At 57.6% G+C, this 19,205-nt stretch overlaps 1 protein-coding gene across 10 annotated transcripts in view; it reads left to right on the forward strand.

The window, feature by feature from the left end:
• Positions 1-1,562: 1,562 nt before the first annotated feature.
• Positions 1,563-19,205, forward strand: part of SLC6A9 (solute carrier family 6 member 9) — a 31,686-nt gene continuing 14,043 nt past the window's right edge. For 3 of the 10 annotated variants that reach the window (XM_047726695.1, XM_047726697.1, XM_047726700.1), the window contains exons 1-2: positions 1,950-2,014; positions 7,213-7,330. In XM_047726695.1, coding sequence (XP_047582651.1) covers positions 7,301-7,330 — 30 coding nt within the window. In that variant the 5' untranslated portion in view covers positions 1,950-2,014; positions 7,213-7,300. Of the gene's footprint in view, positions 1,785-1,949; positions 2,015-2,558; positions 2,580-2,902; positions 3,511-3,841; positions 3,945-7,212; positions 7,331-13,112; positions 13,407-19,205 lie in introns of those variants that run through there. The other 7 variants (XM_047726691.1, XM_047726698.1, XM_047726696.1 and 4 more) reach the window with 7 other exon arrangements.

The raw sequence follows: 19,205 nt of genomic DNA on the forward strand, positions 1-19,205 counted from the left end.
GAGAGTGAGACCAGAAACAGAGTGCAAGTCCTAGGCAGGAGTGTCATGGAGGGCTTCGACACTCCTGTCGAATTTGATGCTGCCAGTCCCCGGAGTTGGGGGCACACACACACACACACACACACACACACACACACATGCCACTGCACAAAGTGGCAGCAGTGCACAACAACTCCTCTAGCAAACACAGACCCACCTCCTCAAATCCACAGGGTAAGCCGACACAGGCCCAGCTGATTCCCGGGGCAGAGGTGCACTCGTGCACGCGCGTGCACATGCAGAGGACACTTGGCCATTCGTTCTAGAACAGAACTCCCTAAACTGCTGTCCCTGCTAGGTTTGGGAACAAGGTAAAAATGCAAATAATCTGGTGATGAGGTAAAGTGTCTCTCCAGATCCAATCAGGTCTCCAGTGTAAATAGGTTGTAAGGTCTGAGCCTACAGCCCTGGGGAGAGTTTGTGAAATGGGCTGTGTGTGGCCTGAGAGAGCTCCTGTGGACAGGAAATGTTTGTGCCTGATACCTATTATCTTACTCAATGCCTCTGATCGTAAATTAATCAAGTGGAATCTCACTTGTGTGACTTTGGTGTGTGCTATCAGCTTCTCGGAGGGTGACTGTCCCCAGGGAACAAGACCACAGTGAGAAACAGAGGCAGGGTCCAGAGGGCGTACCATCTCCCCAGGCTGGGCCCCTGCCAGGCAGATGCCCCACTCAGGCTGCGGCAAGACCTGTTTCTCTGACTGCCAGTACGAACTGGTGGCTCTCACAAGGGAAGCAAACTTTCCACCAACTGCCAGGCATTGCCGCCCAGGGAGGCAGCCTGGAGCAATGTGTTTTATACACAAGGATACACATTATCTCAGCTTATCCTCTCCACTTCACCGGGGAGGAAACTGAGGCTCAGCAAACTCCTTTTGGCAAAGTCTCCTTTATCTAGTATTGGAACCCAGGTCTGTCTCCCCAGGGAGGGAATTAAGGGGCCCAGATTTGTTGTCTGCAGCCCTGCAACAAACAGCCAAGTAGGGCTGACCAAACCAGTAGCCCAAGGAGCGTCCCTGGAGGAAGAATTACCCCTAGACCTCCAGTTCCAAGGATTAAGACCCGGGTCTTACCCAGCTGTGCCCATAGTCCCCAGAGGCACCCCTCCAAAGGCAATGGAATTTGCTCTGACTTCTCCCTGGGGGCAACGCAGGCGCAGAAGACCAGAGGCCTGGAGGGCCAACTCTAGCCCCAGCCCCCCAAAGCGCCCCAGGCCTTCTGGCTTCATTCCAGGCTAGTCCGAAGTGGGCAATGACATCTGCTTCCTCCAAGAGCTCCAGCTGGGGGTTGGAGGGGGGAAGGTGGGGGCAGCAAGGCAAGGGCGAAGGGGGCTCCTTTGTGGAGCCCACTCCCAGGGGTTATGGGGATCAATCATCTGAAAGCTGGAGAGACTTGTAATTTTATTCCCTGGGAGGAGGAGCCTGAGAAGTCGGCCAGCGGGTGGGGATGAAATGGGGGAGGGGGGGGGGACAGCGGCCAGGGGAGCTGTGTTCAGGGAGGGGAGGGACTTGGCTAGGTCTCCCAAGCCTTCTCCACTCTCCAAACTTTCACCAAACTCTTGGCCCCCGCCTCCCCGAAACCAAAACACAACAAGCTCTGGAGGAGCCGCGAGCGCAGCGGCGGGGCGGGCGGACTCGCGGCGGCACTGAGCCTTGGGAGGCTGATGCAACTTTCCCTTTAAGAAAGCCACCTGGGCGCACCGCGGTGCGGACCCAGCACGCCTGGGCCGGGGGCTGCAGCATGGTAAGGGGGCTTGGGGAAGGGAGCGCTGCGGCCCGCGCCTCTGTCTGACCTGCCGTCGGTCTGGGTTTGGTGGCTCCTCGAGGCTAAGCCCCAGGACCAGCGGGCGTGAGTGTGTGTGTGTGTGTGTGTGTGTGTGTGTGTGTGTGTATGATCGCGCTGGCATGCGGGCATCTGTGGGTAAGAGTGTGGGTGCACGCACGAGGTTGTCTGTCTCGCCGCAAAGATCGGGGGTAGGTGCGCGCGTCTGGGTGTCACCGCTGTCACCAAGGAGCTAAAGCGGGCGAGAACGGAGGCGGGGGGCGCGCTCCCGAAGCGGGGGGCGCTGCGTGCCGACGCCGGCTCGGTCGGGGGCGGCGGGCGCGGAGCTGTGCGGGCAGCGCCGGAACCAGAGCGTGTCACGGTCCGTCTGGGGCGCCAGTGGGTCTGCGAGCCGGGGGCCTGCGGCGGCGGGGAACCGGCGGGTCGGGTCTGCGCCCCGCGTGCAGGTTCCCGCTCCATCTCTTCGCACCGCTGGCAGGCCTGTCTGCCTATCTGGCCACTTCAGCCGGCCTGCCTCCCTATCTGCCCGCCCACCCACCGGCCCGGTTTGGGTTCCCGCGCGCCTGCGGGTCCCGGGAAGCCGCGCCAGGGGGTCCCGACGCCCCCAGGATCTTTGTCCGCGGCTCCCGGCCACGGCTTTGGGAAGGGACTACGGCCGTGCAGTTATTTTGGGGCAGCTACTCCAGGGAAAATCCGCGCCCTCCCTACCCCAACCTTCGTTTCGGGTGCGTGTGGGGCGGGCCCGGGCGGCCACAGGTGAGGGCAGGGGCCTGGCAGCCGGGGGCGCCCACCCCCAGCCGGCGCCCCGCACCCCGCAGCCACCGCGGGGCGGTAGAAGGCGGCGGGGCTAGGGCGGGACGGGAGGGGGCTAGCCAGGAGGGCCGGGAGGGGCCGGAGCCGGCCTGGGGGCGGGACAGGGGGCGGGGACCTCGGCGCCCGGGTACTTTTCCACCGCTGGGGCCGGGGGCGGGGCCGCCGCCTCCACACCAGCTGAGAGGCCCACACGTGGCGGCTGATGTAACACCGCCCCCCAACACCTCGCACCCTGATTAAAGCGGACGCACCCGGCTTCGAGGAATCAGGGTGCTACGGGCCGTGCCGCAGCTCCAAGAGCGACCGCGCCCCTGCCTGCCGGCCCGCGGCCTCCTCGCAGTTCGCCGGCTGCTTCTTAAAGGAGCCGCGCCCCCTTCGGGCCTGCTCTCCGCAGACCACGCCCCCTCGCTAGTCACTCTTAAAGGAGCCGCGTCCCCGGCTCGCTGGCAGCTTCTGCACAAAGCCTGGGTCTATTTCTTTGCTGAAACAAGCTTGATGCTGCGGTTGTTAGAAGATAAAGGCTGGGGTGGAAGTGGGGAGCGAGAAATGGAAAAGGAAAGAAGGACCTGAGAACTCCAAAGTGAGAGAGCATCGGAAGGTTGGAGAATAGTGGTGAGGGAACCGGTTGGCGGCACTGAGCATGCCCGAGTGTTTCAAGGACCGCAGAGAAAACGCCCCCCTTAGTCGGCCTACACTGCGACTGCGGCGGTGCCCGCTCAGTGCCCAGCCTGGGGACACAGAACAATCACACGTTTTCCCTGGAAGATCTCTCCAGTTCGTGGGGAGCGAGATCTGGGCACAAGTAACCATGCCGCGGACCCTACATGTGATGAGCGGTTCATGAGATGTACACGCTTTGGGGTACAGCGAAAAGGTGACTGCAGCTGGAGGAGGAAGAAGGCTTCTTGAAGAGAATGCTACTGGGACAGGCTTTGAAGCTGGGTAGGATCTATACAATGGTAATGGGGACAAGGATGCTCAAGGAAGAGGGAATTGCCTGCACGAACATGGAGGCAAGAACCTCTGGGAATGGTCCCACATGGCCACAGGTGGCTGCAGGTAGCCAACTTGGGCTCCAGGCAAAACTAGAAGCCATCCCCTGCTCCCACAGACCCTCCGCTCCAGCATCACAGTGAACAGAATGTATGTTTCCTCCTCTGTCTTCTCCTAAACTATGAGGTCCTGAAGGCAGGGAAAGAGCCCATCACCTTTCCATTCCCGAGAGGACTCCAAGGCTTGGCTCAGATGGACCCCTTACAACTGATTGACAGACAGCCCCCTCTGGGGAGAAGGAAAGACAGAGCAAAGGTAGCTGGGTCCTGGGACTGCCCTCTCACCATCCACCTTTGAGTGGCTCCCAGGCAGCTCACACCCAGCTCACCTGCCTCCCACTCTAAACCTGCAGCACCCCACACTCCTGTCCCTGGGCCTGGCCCTGGCTTTTTTCCTGTTGCACCTGCAGAAACCAGAGATCCCTGCTTGTCCCTCAGCTCCTGTGCAATTCATCACCAGGTTCTACCAATGTCAGCTTCTATATTTTTCTCAGATCTGTGCACCTCTCCCCACCCTATGGCCACCTTCCTCATGCACACCCCGTCATCGTGGCCTGGCCTCTTCCAGACTGACTTCTCTTCCACTAACCACTCCCTCTCATCTTTTCCCCACACTATGTCTAGGGTGATGTTTTCAAAATGCACCTTCTACCAATTGCTCCTGCTAGGTGCAACTCTGCCTTAAAGCCTTTGATTGGGACCATTGCCCTCAAGATAAAAATCAAAATCCAGGCTCCAAAGGCCCTGACCCTGCTTATCTGTCCACCTCCATCTTTGGCCACTTTCTCCCTGGTGATCTGAATGCAGCCTCAGGGTCTTTGCACATATTTAATTTGTTTGAATCTCTCTTCCTGTTCTCTTCCTCACTATTGCCACTTTGCCTGAATAAGTCTCCCTGAGCCTCTAACATCGCTTCCTCAGGAAAGTCCCCTGTTACTCTCAAACAACGCCATGGCCCCTTGCTCCCAGCTCTCATGGAAGGATCTTTCTCCCTCAGCCTTTGAATGTCTACATCTGAGTCACGAGTTTCCCTTTCCCCCTAGTCTGTTAGATGCAGGAGGGCAGAGACCAATGAGTTCTTGCTGCCCAGCACAGGTCTGGCCCAGAGTAAGCCTGAAATATTTGTGGAATAAATTAATTGAATTGTGACCAGCCCTAAATGCCCATTAAACAATCTAGGCCATATCTGTTGGCTGTGGAGAACCATGAGGGGGAATTGGGGCTTTAGGGCTTTGGGAAGCTTAATGAATCGGCTAGAGGGGGGGACTTGCAGTAGAGTCCAAAATTAAGCAGAAACTTCAGAACTTACAAAGGAAGTATTACTAGTCCCATCTTCCAGTTAGAGAAAACTGAGGCTTAGAGAAGTTAAGTAACTTGCTCGGAGTCATATATGTAGTAACTGGCAGAACCAGAATTCCACCCCAGGCCTACCAGGTCCCAGAGCCCAAGCTCTTCATCACATGCTAAACTACCTGCTTGCCAGTGGTGGCCCATATGTGGTACTTTTTGAATGGATGGACAGGGCCATTTAACAGAAATGGCAGAAGTGGGAGAAGCAGCAAAGCTTTCTGACCAACTCATTCATTCTCCTGGAGCCACCGCCAAGCTGTCTTCTGGTCACCAGTAAACACTCTGAGCACAAGTACTGTATTTGTAGTCTGTGCTCAGGGATAACCTGAGTGAGAACACTCTGGAACCTGAGTTCCTGAGCAGAGTACCCTCAGTTTATTTACCTAATCAGGGGACATAATAAGTACTAACCCAAAAGGTGTATTTGAATAATGCCATGGGCTGTTATTACCGTTTGTTGGCTGAAGAGGGACAGCTTTGGGGAAGTCAGATCTAGAGTTTACAGCTTAAGGAGGGGTGCAGTGAGTGAGGAGGACAAGGGTATGACCTTCTAAAGGAGCACAGACCCCCTCTTCTCCTGACTGCCCCCAGAAGACCAAAGCCGTGTTCAGGGACCTCTTTAGGAGGACCCTTTGAGAGGCAGAGAGGCCAGACTGGGTGACTGACGAAAGGGAAATGGTTACAGGTCTTATCCATAACCATACCCCTTCCCGCACCCACCTTGGGGAGAAGACTGTGCAGGAACCAAGTGGCGGGGGCCAACTCCTAAGGAATCCAAGAGCTGATTTTTCACAGGCAAGGAGCTGCCTCCTCGTCCCTTCTGGCTTTCTAAAACCTTCCTGGGCCTATAGAAGAGAGGGGGCCCTTGACAGGTGGCTGTGGGTGGGGCAGAGTGGCACCGAACAGCCTTTGGAGTAGAGTCTGCTCTCTGGGAGGATAGAGAAGGCCCCAGAAGCTGAGCCCAGTCCCTCTTGGGACCAGGCCCTATGGAGGTTGAACATCCTTGTCCACCTAATCCAGGTTTTCCTCCCATGAGAGAATTCCTTGAGGCTCCTTGAAGGTTGAATCCTCTCCTGAGGCTTCTCAAAAACGAGCCCCTATTGCATCCGTGTCTGACATTAAACCTGTATACACCAGCACGGCCATGGCCGTGTGGCCACTCCTTCCGTTTGTCCGCCGCCTCCGCTCATCACGCCCACACTGCGTCTCAGATGCTTCCTCCAAGGTCTCTGGCTGGCCTGGACCGTCATTCCAATACCTCAGTCTCACCCATTGCCCTTCAATCCCATTTGAGCAAGACATCCTGCTTGTGCGCCCTGGGCTAGGGGCAGGCATGGAAGGTAAATGAAACAAGGACCCAACCCGCGGGGAATGCACAGACTCAGGCTGATGGACAGAAACAAATAAGTCTAGTATGAGTTGATAAGGACACCAGTAGAAACCTGCTAAAAAAAGAAAGGAGGAAGTAGTTTGTTCACTCTGGTTGGGGAGAGTGCCAGAAAAGGCTACAGAGAAGATGTAACATTTCAGCGTGGTTCTAAAGGATTTGCAGAATTTTACTGGGTGAGCAGGAAGGAAGACGTTGCAGGCAGGGGAAGGCCTGAGGCAGGGCAGGGAGGTGGTCCCGCGCACCGCATGTTTGGTGTTCACAGAGCCTGTGGTCCAGGTCCAGCTTGCCCAGCTGTTCTGGAGCCCCAGATGAGTGGCACCAGGATGAGGAAGGAGCGTCCTGGCTGCCTGGCTGGGGTGAGCTTGGGGAGCACGTGCTGATCCACGCTGACTCCCCTTCAGGAGAAAGGTTGAAGCCATCCACACAGACGATGAAGGAATTGGACCCTGTCCCAGTCCTGTGTTCATTTTTTAAACTTTTATAGAATTGGGCATCTGGAGTCAAAAATAGACTTTTGCCCATTGGGACAGGAAGCCTGGAGACCAAGGGATTCAAGGGAAGGGTTGGAAGAAGGGTTAAGAAGGAGCTGATCGAGGGTCATCCAGAAAGGACCAGATGGGAAAGGGCCTGGCAGACGGTGGGCCAGCCTGGGAGGGGAGTGAGGGCCTGCCAGCTGGTGGCCCAGGCCCAGCACTACCTGTCCTGGAGAGCTCTGACCACCCCACCTGGCTTGCCCTCACTTTCCTGGGCCAGGTTCCCACTCCGCTCTCTGCTCTCTCCACAGCTCTTGAGGTCTGTGGTCTGAAAGGTGCTGGAAGCAGAGCCTGTGAGCGTGGTCCAGGACTCCAGGGCCCCCCCAACCTGCTGCTGCCATGGTAGGAAAAGGTGCCAAAGGGATGCTGGTGAGTACAGGAACCAGACTGCAGGGAGGAAGGGGGGATCATGAGCACTGCCCCCGGAGGCCTTCTGCCGGCTGCCTGCCGTAACAGGAGGGCCGAGGGGGCTTCTTGGGGCCCTGAGTCTGGCTGCACTGCTGGGGCTTCTGAGTAGTAGGGCTGTCCCAGGCCCCAAGTAGGCAGCCCCTTACCCAACAGGCTCAATGGTATTGCAGCTCTGAGCCCATAACAGGGCCGATGCTGCCACAGAGCCCACGACGGCACATCAGGAGGCAGGAGCGCACACCCTATCCTTATTACAAGAGGTGCTCTGGCCAACAAGACAAGAGGACACCCAGGACCGTCATACAGTTGGACCCCAGTACCCCACCCCCACCCCGTGCTCTGCCCGCCACACAGAGCATTCCGTATGTGCGAACCCAGGGGTCTTCAGACCGTCTGTTTTTTCTCTCCTTCCCTGGTTCCTTCTCACTCTGAAAAGGAACAGAGAACATTTCATTTGAATCCTCTTCCGAGGCCTCAGGAAACTCCCCTCTCCCCCTTCCCCAAGCCATGGCCTTTCCTTTGCCCACTGCTACGGAGCACAGGAGTGGTGGTAGTGAGGCCCCGCGAGAGGCAGCAGGCAAGGGCCGGGCATGGTCAGGGCTTGAAGGAGGAAGACTCGCCAATGGACAGAGCAGGTTGGCACTGGAAGCAGGAACCGGGAAAAAGATGTCAGATCCCATCCCAAGAGCAGTGGTTGTGTTTCTTCTGTTGGGATCTTGCCTTGGGGACAAACTAGATGGGGCTGCTGTCAGGGGAGGAAACCAGTGACGGAGCACAACCCTGCCCTTGGCACCTCTCTCGCCCACATCAATTCCTTCCATTGCTTTTCTCATTCTGTGAAGGATTGACTGGCCTAGGGTCTCTGCAGAGCTCCCCCACCCCCTAAATAGGCCCTGCCTCTCACCAGAGATTTCTGGGGCTCCGAGTACTTGGTCCAGAGGAATGGCCTGGGAGCGGAAATGCTCAGTTTCCCTCCAGGGTAAGGACCCTCCATTCTACCCTGTTCTGAACGTCTAGCATTCAGTCCTTCAGGCCTCCTCTGGCCTGGCTCCTACCTCGTTGGAACACGTCTGAATGAGCCAAGCTTCTGAAAGTACTCCCGAGCCAGCCTGAACTCAGGGTGCTCACAGATGGGCGGAGAGGAAGTCTCGTGATGGAGTCAAAATGGCCTCCCTTTCCCAGAGAACTCTGGGAATCGTCACAGGCCCGTCATCCGTAGGAAGTGGGGTGTGGCTCTGCCCCAGGCTACATGGAGATTCTGAGCCCCCTGAAACCTAAGAAACCCTCGGAGGATTCCCTGGCTGCTCTTCTGTCTTGGGAGTGACCCTGAAAGGACTGGTGGGAGCAAGCAGTTGAGATGCGGGCCACAGAGGGAGCATGAATCACAGCGTCTCATAATCCCTGCCCCGAGCTGGGCTTCCCGGACTTCGGGCCCTGCCCGGCCAGCCTGTCTGTAGAAGGGAGTGCTGCCTTGGGACGCCCGTTCCCAGCCCCAGGATGTGCCTAAAGATAGCTGGGGCTCGGATGCCCTCTGCCCTTTGGCTTCTGCCTGCCACTGCTGGTTTGAGGCCCATAACATCTGTCCCCTGGGCTCCCCCCATCCCCCACCACAGCGGTTGCTAGAGATTCTATTCCTGCCTCTTTCTCAGTTCTGCTGATGACCTTGGGCTACTCTGTTCTCGGGCCCCAGTTTGGAAACTGAAGCCATCTCCATTCAGGGCCTGTCTCTAGGACACAGGCTGCGAGGGGCGCCATCCCTCCTGGCTAGCTGAGTCAGCCCGTTTTTAGGTGTCTCTGCTCCCCTAAGGGCAGAGAGCTAAGGACACTCCTTTCAGACATGCCTTCCTCTCCATGCTGGCATAAGGGCAGAAGAGAGGCTCCTGAGGGCCACGCATGTAAGCTGTGGTCCCAGGCCTGTGGCTTCTTTTGCCATTTGTAACCTGGTATGCGGGGATAGGGTAGTTAACCCCTGCCGCCGGGTCCTTCCTTCCATCCCCTTTCTGTCCGGTTTGGGTGTGAGGACATGGGTCCCTCCTCTGCCCCCATCCCCAGGCTCTCTTCGGTGTCAGCAGACACCCTGTGTCATCCTTGGAGCTCCTGCCCTGCTCTCCATGGGGCAGGGGCCTGGCGGAGAAGCAAGGCCCTCTTCAGCACGTGCCCAGGCCCACATGCCTGCTGCACGTGTCCCTCCCCCACCCCCAGCCCAGATGGTCTCTGCCGATCTAGCTCAGCTGCCTCCCTCACGGCTCAGCAGCTCCTAGGACAGGGCCATGCGAGAACCCAGCTGGCCAGGGTGCCTCCAAGCCTGGGAGCAGCTGGGATGCTTGGGGGCACTGGGGGATGGGTGGGGTGATACTTGCATGGAGACCTAGTGCCTCTGTACCCGCATGGGGCGGGCCTGCCTGAGGCTCAGAGGACAGGGAGCTGGGGGAGAGGAGCCCAGGACAGGAGAACCCCACTGGGATTGGCTGTAACCACATGGCCTCCCAGCAAGGTCACCAGCTGGCTGATTTGGTCCCCTCCCTGTGCCTGGTCCCCACTGACAGCATCTTGGCCAACAGAGGCCTTGGTGAGCCTCATTGGCCTCTCCCTGTGTCTTTGAGCACCCTGGTCATTCTTGTCATTGGGCAACCTTGCGATGATTAAGAGCAGAGTCACCTGGGCTAGGGCGGTAGGCGCCAGAGCATCTAAATTGTCCCAGAAGCCTTTGCAAGCACCACAGGCACCCGGGGGCTGCCCCGCCCTGACCCGCTCGGTTAGGCTTTGACAGGAGGATTTGTACAGTTTGTACATCTCTTATTTGCGATGCCCATCACAGGGCCTGGCACACAGTGAGTCCTCCCCCAGCCCACAGCCTGACATGTGGCAAGTGCTCAGCTAATAGGGGCTTGGCACATGCTGGGAGTTTACCAAGCACAGGGTTTGGCCGACATTAGGCACTTCCTAGGGGAAGAGCCTGTCCTCGGCTAGGCCCTCACCGAGCACCAGCCCCATCACATGGGAGGTGCTCACCCAGGACAGACTCGGCATGCATTGGGCGCCCATCTGTCAGTGCCAGGCGCACAGTGGGTCCTCCCCCAGCTCCACGTGGGGCATACCATGGATCCCTACCTGGCACGGAATTTGGCCTACATGGGCTTCTCCTCTGGCGCAGGACCTACCCCACCACTGGGGTTTGCTGGTGTTGGGCTGATAGGAAGGGTGCTCTCTTCACCCCGGCTTGGCACCGTACGTGTCCTTATAGCTCAGACTTTGCGCATCGTGGGCCCTCTGCTAACACAGGTCCCGGCCCACAGTGAGTGCTTTCCAAACACAGGTCCGGGGTGGTACAGCGGGTGCTTTCCTAGATCGGGGCCTGGCACACAGTAGGTACTCTCTTAGCTCAGGGATCGGCACATAGTGGCAGTGGCATAAGAAGTGCGCCTTCCGGGGCGCCTGGGTGGCTCAGTGGTTAAAGCTGCTGCCTTCGGCTCAGGTCGTGATGCCGGGGTCCTGGGATCGAGCCCCACATCGGGCTCTCTGCTCAGCAGGGAGCCTGCCTCCTCCTCCTCTCTCTCTCTGCCTGCCTCTCTGCCTACTTGTGATCTGTCTGTCAAATAAATAAAAATCTTTAAAAAAAAAATAATTAAAAAAAAAAAAAAAGAAGAAGTGCACCTTCTTATAGGAGGCCTAGCCCAGATTTGGGGCTCTCTTAGCCAGGACAGCCTGAAGAGTGACCTAGGTGATCAACCAGGTGATTGGAGACGTGTAACTACACCCTCCCTGTGAAATGGACCATATCTAGATCCAGAGGAAAAGGCTCCATGTTCCTGAGGCCTCCTCTCTGGACCTAAGATTCTGCCCTCCCTTCCCCTTGGTCTCCTTCCCCTCCCCACCTTCCTGGGAGCACACCTGCTCCATCCTGTGCCCTCCCCTCAGCTCACAGGGCTTCCCTGCAGCCCTCTGCAGGACCTTCCCCCTGGAGGCACAGGGCACAACAAAGCAACTAGATTCCTTGCCCCTCTGGAGGCATGCCCACTCTTATTAAGAAAAGTCAGGCGTGGGGGCTGGGGGAGTCGGCCTCCCAAAGTGGGGCTGGAGCAGCTGGATCCCACTAATGAGGCCTCATTACGGCCAGGGCCCAGCTGGGCTGCTGCCGCCTCCTGTCCCCATGGCCAGGACCAGAGAAAGCCGTCCAGCCAGGGCTGCCTGTTCTGGGCACCCTGCCCAGGCCAGAGCAGCCAGAGCCGGAGCCCACCCTGGGTGGAAGTGAGCATTTGGGCATCATGGGTGACTGGGCCTTCCTGAAGGCAGTGGCCCAGCCAGGGCCTTGGCCCGTAGTCTGTGCGCGCAGGAAGTCAGCGGAGTGTGTCTGGGGACCTGGCTGCGTGAGGCTGGCCCAGTGAGACACTGAAGTCAGTGGGGTCTCAGACCATTCTTGGGAGACTTGCTTGAGCCAAGGCAGGTCTCTATCTATCCCCAAATATGGGGCTAATATCAAGGGATGGGTCTACATCAAGGCAAGGGGCGGGGGGATGAAACAAATTTATATATATATAAATATAAATATAAATATAAATATATATATATATATTTATATATATATCCTAAACACTATATATATATAGTGTTTAGGACACTGTCTGGTCCATAGTAAGCACTCACTATGTGTTATCTATTACCGTTACTGCTAATTATCACTAGACTCGGTGATGGGTGGATATTAATCTTATTTCAGAGATGAGGAAGCTAAGACCAGACATATTAAGTGATTTGCCTGTCTATATGGTGAGAAACTGGCTGTGCTGGGGTTTAAACCAGGTCTGTCTGACTCTAAAATCTTGTGCCTTTTTTTGTTTGCTTAAAGCCATTCTTAAAAAAAAAAAAGCCATCCTGACTTGTTCCCTTCAAGGTCACCATACTTACCAAGCTCACAGAAAGGCTAGGTTTTTTACATCAGACTGCATGCTTCCACTTGGTGGGTGTTTGATAAGATTGTACCATGTGCCCGGCACTCTGCCGACCTATCCATTTCCAAAGAGAGGTTCGCCTTCCGGGGATTGGAACACTCTTGTCCGCCTTCCTGACCGCTGGTCTTGGCATGTCAGCATCAGCTGGAGACTGACCTGTGAGTGTGGTCTCAGAGAAGTGGGACTGGATGGGTCTGAGTGACATCCCGCCCCAGTGACAGGGACACCTGCTGGACGGAACCCAGCCCACACGGCACAGACTCCCAGAGCAACATGTCAGGCTCTGGACAATGCAGTACAGATCTCTGAGTCCTACCTAGTCCATGGGTCCTCCTTTGCCTGGACTCTGTGGTGACCACTCTCTGGGCTGGTGCCATCTTTCTTAGGACGGTGACTGGGTAGTTCCTGGGACCAGAGCTTTCTTGCATTGTCAGCCACATTCTCCTGTGAGGACCTCAATCATCTTGGCTGGTTGAGGGTCTCCAGCTCTTGCAGGGGGAGGAGGGAAACAACTCCAGGGCCCACCCCCCCTTCCCCCCGCCCGTATCACTCTAGGTAGTCGAAGGTGCTTTGTTAGGGCCCTGTGGACTATGCCCCCCCTTCTTCCTGCCCTTCACCAGGTCTAGTGCCCAATGGCACCCAACCACCCTACCAGGAGCCCACCAAGTGCCAGGCTTGGGAGATCAGAAGCATCTGGGCCCTGAGGCCATTCACTCTCTTAAGTGCTCGCTCTGCCTCACTCTGTGGTTGTGAGTGTGTGTGTGTTTTGTTCCAATAACTTGCTGGGAACAAGGGAAAAACACAACAACCCCACGCCTCACTCCAGCTCCAGAGCACCCGCGCTGGGCTGCTGTGGGGACTGGCCCGAGGGGGAGGGCCAGGGGAGGGGGAGGCAGAGCTTCGGGAGGAGATGAGGTGAAAGTAATTGACGCTGCCCAGCCAGCAGTGGGAGAGGCAGGGATGCGTCAGTGTCGCCTGGAGCTGGCAGAGGTGTGAATGAGCAGCGGAGATACGAGCACTCTGCTCTGAGGGCTCATCCTGGGATGGCCTCCGCTTGTGGACCTGTGGCCCTCTCCTCCCCAGAACAGGTCAGTCACCTTCCAGAAGGTTGAGCGCCCCCCTCCTGGAGCCAGGCGGTGTGGGAGGCTGGGCTGGGGGTGGGGAGAGGGGCTGAGTGGTCTGTGCCAGGGAGGGGCAGGCACGGCCAGCCAGGGAGACAGACACCAGCAAAAGTGACCCAGAAAGTTACAACTGTGCGAAGGAGTGCAGGAAGAGTTAGCTGTGTGGTGGGGGCCTGGGGGAGGAGAGTGGGGGGGTTGTGGGCTCCCCCAGCCCAAGGACCTGCTGAGAATCTGCTCTGTGTATCAAAGCTGCATTGTCCCAGCTCCCGGGGAGACGGGCCGGAGGTGCCCAGGAATTGTACTAATCAATACAGCCCCATTGTCCGTGCCACGGCAGTTACTCCTATGGGGAGAGTGAGCGAGGGGGTAGGGGGACATGGTACATGGACTCAGCAGTGACAGTGGGGGAAGAGGAGGGGATGAGGATCTCCGCTGGGAGGAGAGAGACCCCAGAGAACATTCACCAGTGTCCACAGCAAGTGCCCGGATGAGGTGGGCACCCTGTGGCCTCCTCCCTGGAAGCTGGGGTTGGGCAAAGATGTTGGGGAAAATGGGGCTGATGGCAGCAAGGGTGAGGGGGACAGGGAGAGCCATCTTCCCCACCCTATAGAGCATCCTGATTTGACCTTCAGAAGGCAAGAGAAGGAATGTCTTCCGGCGAGATGTAGGTTGGGTCCCGGGGAAGCATTATGCAGAGCTGCCCTCAGACCTCAGAACTGCCAGGGTCACAGACCAGAGCCACTTCTCTGAGTGCCAGCCCCAATGCCAACTGCCTGGGGTAGAGACTGCCCACAGCCGCTGCGCGTGAGGCCGGGCTGCTGGACTTCTCCAGGCCCACCCACTGTTCCCCACCACTGCTCCTCAGGGCCTGGAGCGGAGCTGGGCATGCCTGGGGGTGCCTCTTCTGTCTGCTGTCCATAGTGTTGCCGTGTCTCTCTCCACCAATCAGGGCTCTGGGCAAGACAGCACAGGGTATCCCCTTGCCTCTCTCACCTGCTCTACGAAGGCTTAGACTCCTAACAGGTGCCCAGAGCTTTCTCTGAAGCTCTCCTGGAGGCCAGAGGCACTCACAGCCCCCAGGTACTGTGCGAGCCTCAGGCAGATTTTCCCATGGTCCTGTCCCTCCACCTCTGGTCCCTCTCTCCCGGATCTGGATCAGCGAAGCCAGATGAAGGACGGAAGGCTCTGTCATTGCAGGGCAGTGCTACATAAGGGCCAGCCTGGCCCCTGGACCAAGGGGAGAGAACTTGGGGGAACAAGAATCTAGGGGTATGAGGCCGTTGTGAGGTCTTCTAAGGCGGCCACAATTTACTGTAATGGCGTTCCTGCCTGAATTCCCTGATGGGGCTCAGAGAAAGTTGCCAGTGATCTGGATTTGGCTCAAGGTCAGTCTGGGATGTGGGGTCTTGTCTGTCCTCCTTCATAAAGTTTGTCTTGGATGGGACTTCATCCCATGAGCAAACCCTGGGGCTGTGGAGTTCTGAACCAGAGGCCTGCTGGATCCCAGCGGGGCCTGCCCAGCCAGGCGGCTCCAGGATTCTTCTGTGTCCAGCGAGAGTAGGAGGAGGGAGCTCACAATTCACAAAAATATCCAGTGGACCCTGATCCGGGAGGGTGGGAGTCAGGAGCCAGAGGAAAGCCGTAGCCCAGGGTAGAAATCCGGGCTCTGTCCGAGTCTGTGCATAGAGAAAAGAGGGGGTGCTTCTCGTGTTGGTGGTTACCTCTGGGAGGGGGCTCTGCATCTTTGTTTCCTCTTCACTCTTTGCTGTGGATTCTCATTTTTTGGTGATAAGCTTATAATGCTCTTATAATTGGAAGAAAAACAATAACATTAAAAAAAATCATTTAGAAAGTTAGTGGGAACTAATGGGAGATTCAGAAGAGCGTTGGAAATAGGAAAATTCCAGGCAAGGCAGAACTGCAGAGGCTAGTAGATCTGTTGAGGTGGCCTGGTCTGTGAACGGATCTCATAGTTAAGGACGCTGAGTCGCAGGGAGTGGAAATGACTTGCCCAGAGTCGCTGGGGTAGCAGGATCTAGAATGCTGGGGTTCTCACTCCTGGCCCAGGGTCCTGCCCTGCTAAGCCCAAGGCACAGTGGGGATATCTGGATTCTGCCCTCGGAGCTGAATACCGCTCGTTCCAGGAGCTGATCTAGCGGGGACTAAGCCAGGCAGAGGGCTGTGTAAAGGACTTATGTAAGTGATTGTTCTGTATGGCTCACCTGGCTAGGCAGGCATGGGGTGGGAGGTGACAAGTCCTTGTGTGGGACTGGACCCTGCTGCCTCAAGGACTGCTCCTAAGGGGAAGGGCATCTGTGCATGTGTGGTCTTACGTGAGGGTCTTATGTGCATTTGTCTATGTATTGTGGGCATTGTGGAGGACGACGATCAGCCAGCCTACCGCTCTCAACCATGGAAAGAAAGCCCCAGAGCCTGCCTTCTACTTCACGTGGGGAGCTTGGGCACAGGGCAGGGCTGTCCCTATCCTGGAGACCACCGATCAGGCCCATGGTCATAGAGTCCCAGGTGAGAGTGGGGCCTATCAGGGGAGCCTGGGGAGGAAGCACCAGCGCACTATGGTTTAATTCATCACCGAGGTGTGAGCAGGGGAGGAAGGGAGAGCAGTGAGGGGCTGAGAGTGAAAGATGGGTGATGGGCAGGAGAAGCCTGGAGCCTGGCCAGTCAGCAGGGCTGAGCTGGGTCAGGCAGACGGGCCACCGGTCTGGGTGAAACTGTGAGCACAAAGGGGTTCTATCGTGGGTGCCCGAGAGCCGACGTCCACTGCAGGGACAGGTCTGATCAGTGACACAGGTGTCTACCCAGCAGATGAAGAAAATGAGCGGCTTGGGCTAGGGGAAAGGACTCAAGGAGAACAAAATCGAGGCAAATACTAGGAAAGTCTTGCCAGCTGTGGGCCTCTCTTGCCGAGGAAGGCAGCGGCCGAGAGTGCCCAGAGGAGAGCAGAGAAGGAGCCCGGAGCCCTCAGAAGCCCCGCGGGGCATGCATTTTGGAGATCCTTTCCTCTAGCGTAATTGGAGAAAGGGGGCTTGCTATGTCCTCTGCAGAGAGCCAAGCCCTCACCAGCCAAGTCCCTTGAACATAGCTTGATCTAGCACAGAAGTCAGAGGCCTAGCCGTGCTCTCACGGTGACCTCCCAGCCACAGCTCCAGGAGTCTGCCCCGTGCATGGTGCTGAGCCGCAGGGCCCGGGAGCCTGAGCGGGTGCTGCGTCTGCGGGGCACTTCTCACGGGGCTTGCAGAGCGTCGCTGACCCCCAGCTCCTTCTTTCCCGCAGACCCTTAGTGTGGTCAGGGACTCCCACCAGAGCCCCATCCCTGGCTCCCCGCCCCTGGGCCCAGTCCCAGGGCCCCTGCCTCCCCGAGGCATGGATTGTGGTCAGCATAACTAAAGTGCTTAGCGTGCGTGCGGCTCATTAACTGAGTGGTGCTGGCTCCTGAGGGCCGTCTGGGGCACGTGGCTGGGGAGCACTCTCACCCTCCCTGTCTCCCTCGATGCCAGGGAAGGAGCAGACCTCAGAAATCCCAGTCAGGTCCTGCTGAACTTGGTCGGGGGGAGCTGGGGGCAGGACAGATGCCCCAGCCTTCCAGCCTTGGGGACCTCGGTGTCTGCAAGGAGTCCTGCTTTTGCCCTGCCCCGTGAAACACTCCTGGCCCCTCGCTGTCTCTGTTACAGCTGTGAGCGCTGCTTCATGACCCCACCCCTGTACTGGGCAGCTGCCACAGTCTCCCATTGTGCCCCTAAGTAAACAAGCCTTGGACAGAATAAAACTGTTATTGTAGGGTCAACATATAGGAGCCCTATTTGGCCGGGATTTGTTTGGGAATGCAGAAACTGTCCCCCGGCCGGACTCACACCCTCTGAAAAAATGCTCCCCCGCCACCCGGACCATGCAGAATTGCTAGGCCTGTCCCCAAGAAGGCCTTCAGAGGTGGTGACAGCCTTAGGCAAGATTTTGTATAGACCTGTCCCTGAGGGCCCCCTCAGACTGTGAGCCACCCTCTCCCAGAGCCAGACTGGCCCTCAAGCCCCTTCATCAGGGAAGCTTTCCTGACCTCACCCCGAGTGCCCCCCACCTGGCCTCCTTCCTTATCATTGTGCCCTGAGAACTTCCGCTTTGTGGTCACCTTACGGCTGTGATATAAAAATCACGGATTTGTTTCTGACATTTCCGGCTTGCTCCGTTACCAGATTCTAAGCTCTGAGCGCACCGCCGTGTCTGTTCAATTCACTGCTGGGTCCCCAGTGCCTGGGGTGGGGCCTAGCACACAGGGGGTGTTAGTAAGTCTCCGTGGTTGCGGGAATGAATATATGTGGGCTCTTCCAGCCTGTCAGCCTGCTCTGGGCACTCCTCGAAGGGGACCAGACCCTGGTTCTCGGTGCCAAGCCTCCCTCAAGGGCATGAAGGTCAGCATCTCCTCCGGGGTCAATACCAGTTTGGGGGAGTAGGATGGTCTCCCACAACACCTCACAAGAGTGTCTGTGTTGTAGGGGTCAGGGTACGCAAACCGAAGGGTGCCCACCGTGGGAACCAGGGGTCCATGGCTGGGGCCTCTACTGGCCCCTGGTGCCCCCTGTGTCTGCATTCCCAAATAGGCCTTTCTGGAAAGCACACAGGACCCCAAGAAGCTATTCCTCCCCTCTGCATTAGTCAGTCAGTGTCAGGATCCGATAGCATTTCAAAGCACTAGACCTCTTTGTTTATGGGCCAGTGTCACTGTTGTCCTTGACTATGTCTCTTTCAAGCTGAGGGTTGGTGTCACTTCAGCCACGTCTCTCAGGAGCCATGCTGTTCTGTCTCCAATCCTGGTGTCCTCTAGGGACTCCTGTCTCTTTCTCTCAAGAGAACAGCCCATCTCCGAGAGGCTGTCTCTGTCACTCCAGGGCTCTGTGCTTCTCTGCTGGTGATTCTCAGGGTCCCTGGTCTCCAGTGAGATGCCCCCCAATCCTTTAGGTGCTCGCTCAGGGTGGCTTGATTTCCTGGGAGGAGGTGGAAGGGCCATGGCATGGGGAAGGGGCATATTTACACTTGTAAAGGGACTTGCTGAGTCAGTTCCAACTGTGGGGTTGGGGTTCAATAGGGACTGTCCTGAGTGGAGCCTCAAGCCACCCAGCCCAGCCCTGAAGCTCCCCAGGGCAGGCCTGGTTTCCTCTCCTTGGGGCAAATCCCCTCATCGGCCCCTCCTGGCCAGCCCCCTGCTCCACAGCCCATCCCCTCTCAGCTCAGAGACCTTTTTCCGGAGTCCCTTCCTCTGTTTCCCCTAGCAGAGTCTGTCCTCCAAGTCTGGCATGGTGCCTACAACTCTGGTCTCCTCCCCCAGCTCATGGCCAGCACCACCCAGCCCAGGTCAGCTTCCCCAGGGTACCCCCCACCCCAGCTATGGCAGTATAGGTGGCTCCCTTGGGTCCTCCCATCCTGAGTCCCAGAACACCCTCCCTGATTCTGGCCCAGTTCAGTTGCTCTCCCATCTCCCACCTCGAGGCCCTGCCATCCTGTGCCCCCAGGAAAGTGTCTTCGGCTGGGGGAGGGGTCGGGCATCCCCTCCCCCGCACTGCCTGCCCATGGGCAGGCGTGCTTAGCCTGGTGATGTGGTCATGGCGGGTGGGGGGGGCTGTCTGGACACAGGCCCCTTTGTGCCCAGCCCGACTTGGCTGCTTGGTATGAGGCTCAGCTGCTCCCAGATCCTCACCCAGAGGGGAGAGGGGAGGCTTTGGAGGGGCTGGGGCTGGGGGCTCTGGACTTGAGCTC

Source organism: Lutra lutra, chromosome 4, assembly GCF_902655055.1.
Source record: "Lutra lutra chromosome 4, mLutLut1.2, whole genome shotgun sequence".
Taxonomy (NCBI): Eukaryota; Metazoa; Chordata; class Mammalia; order Carnivora; family Mustelidae; genus Lutra; species Lutra lutra.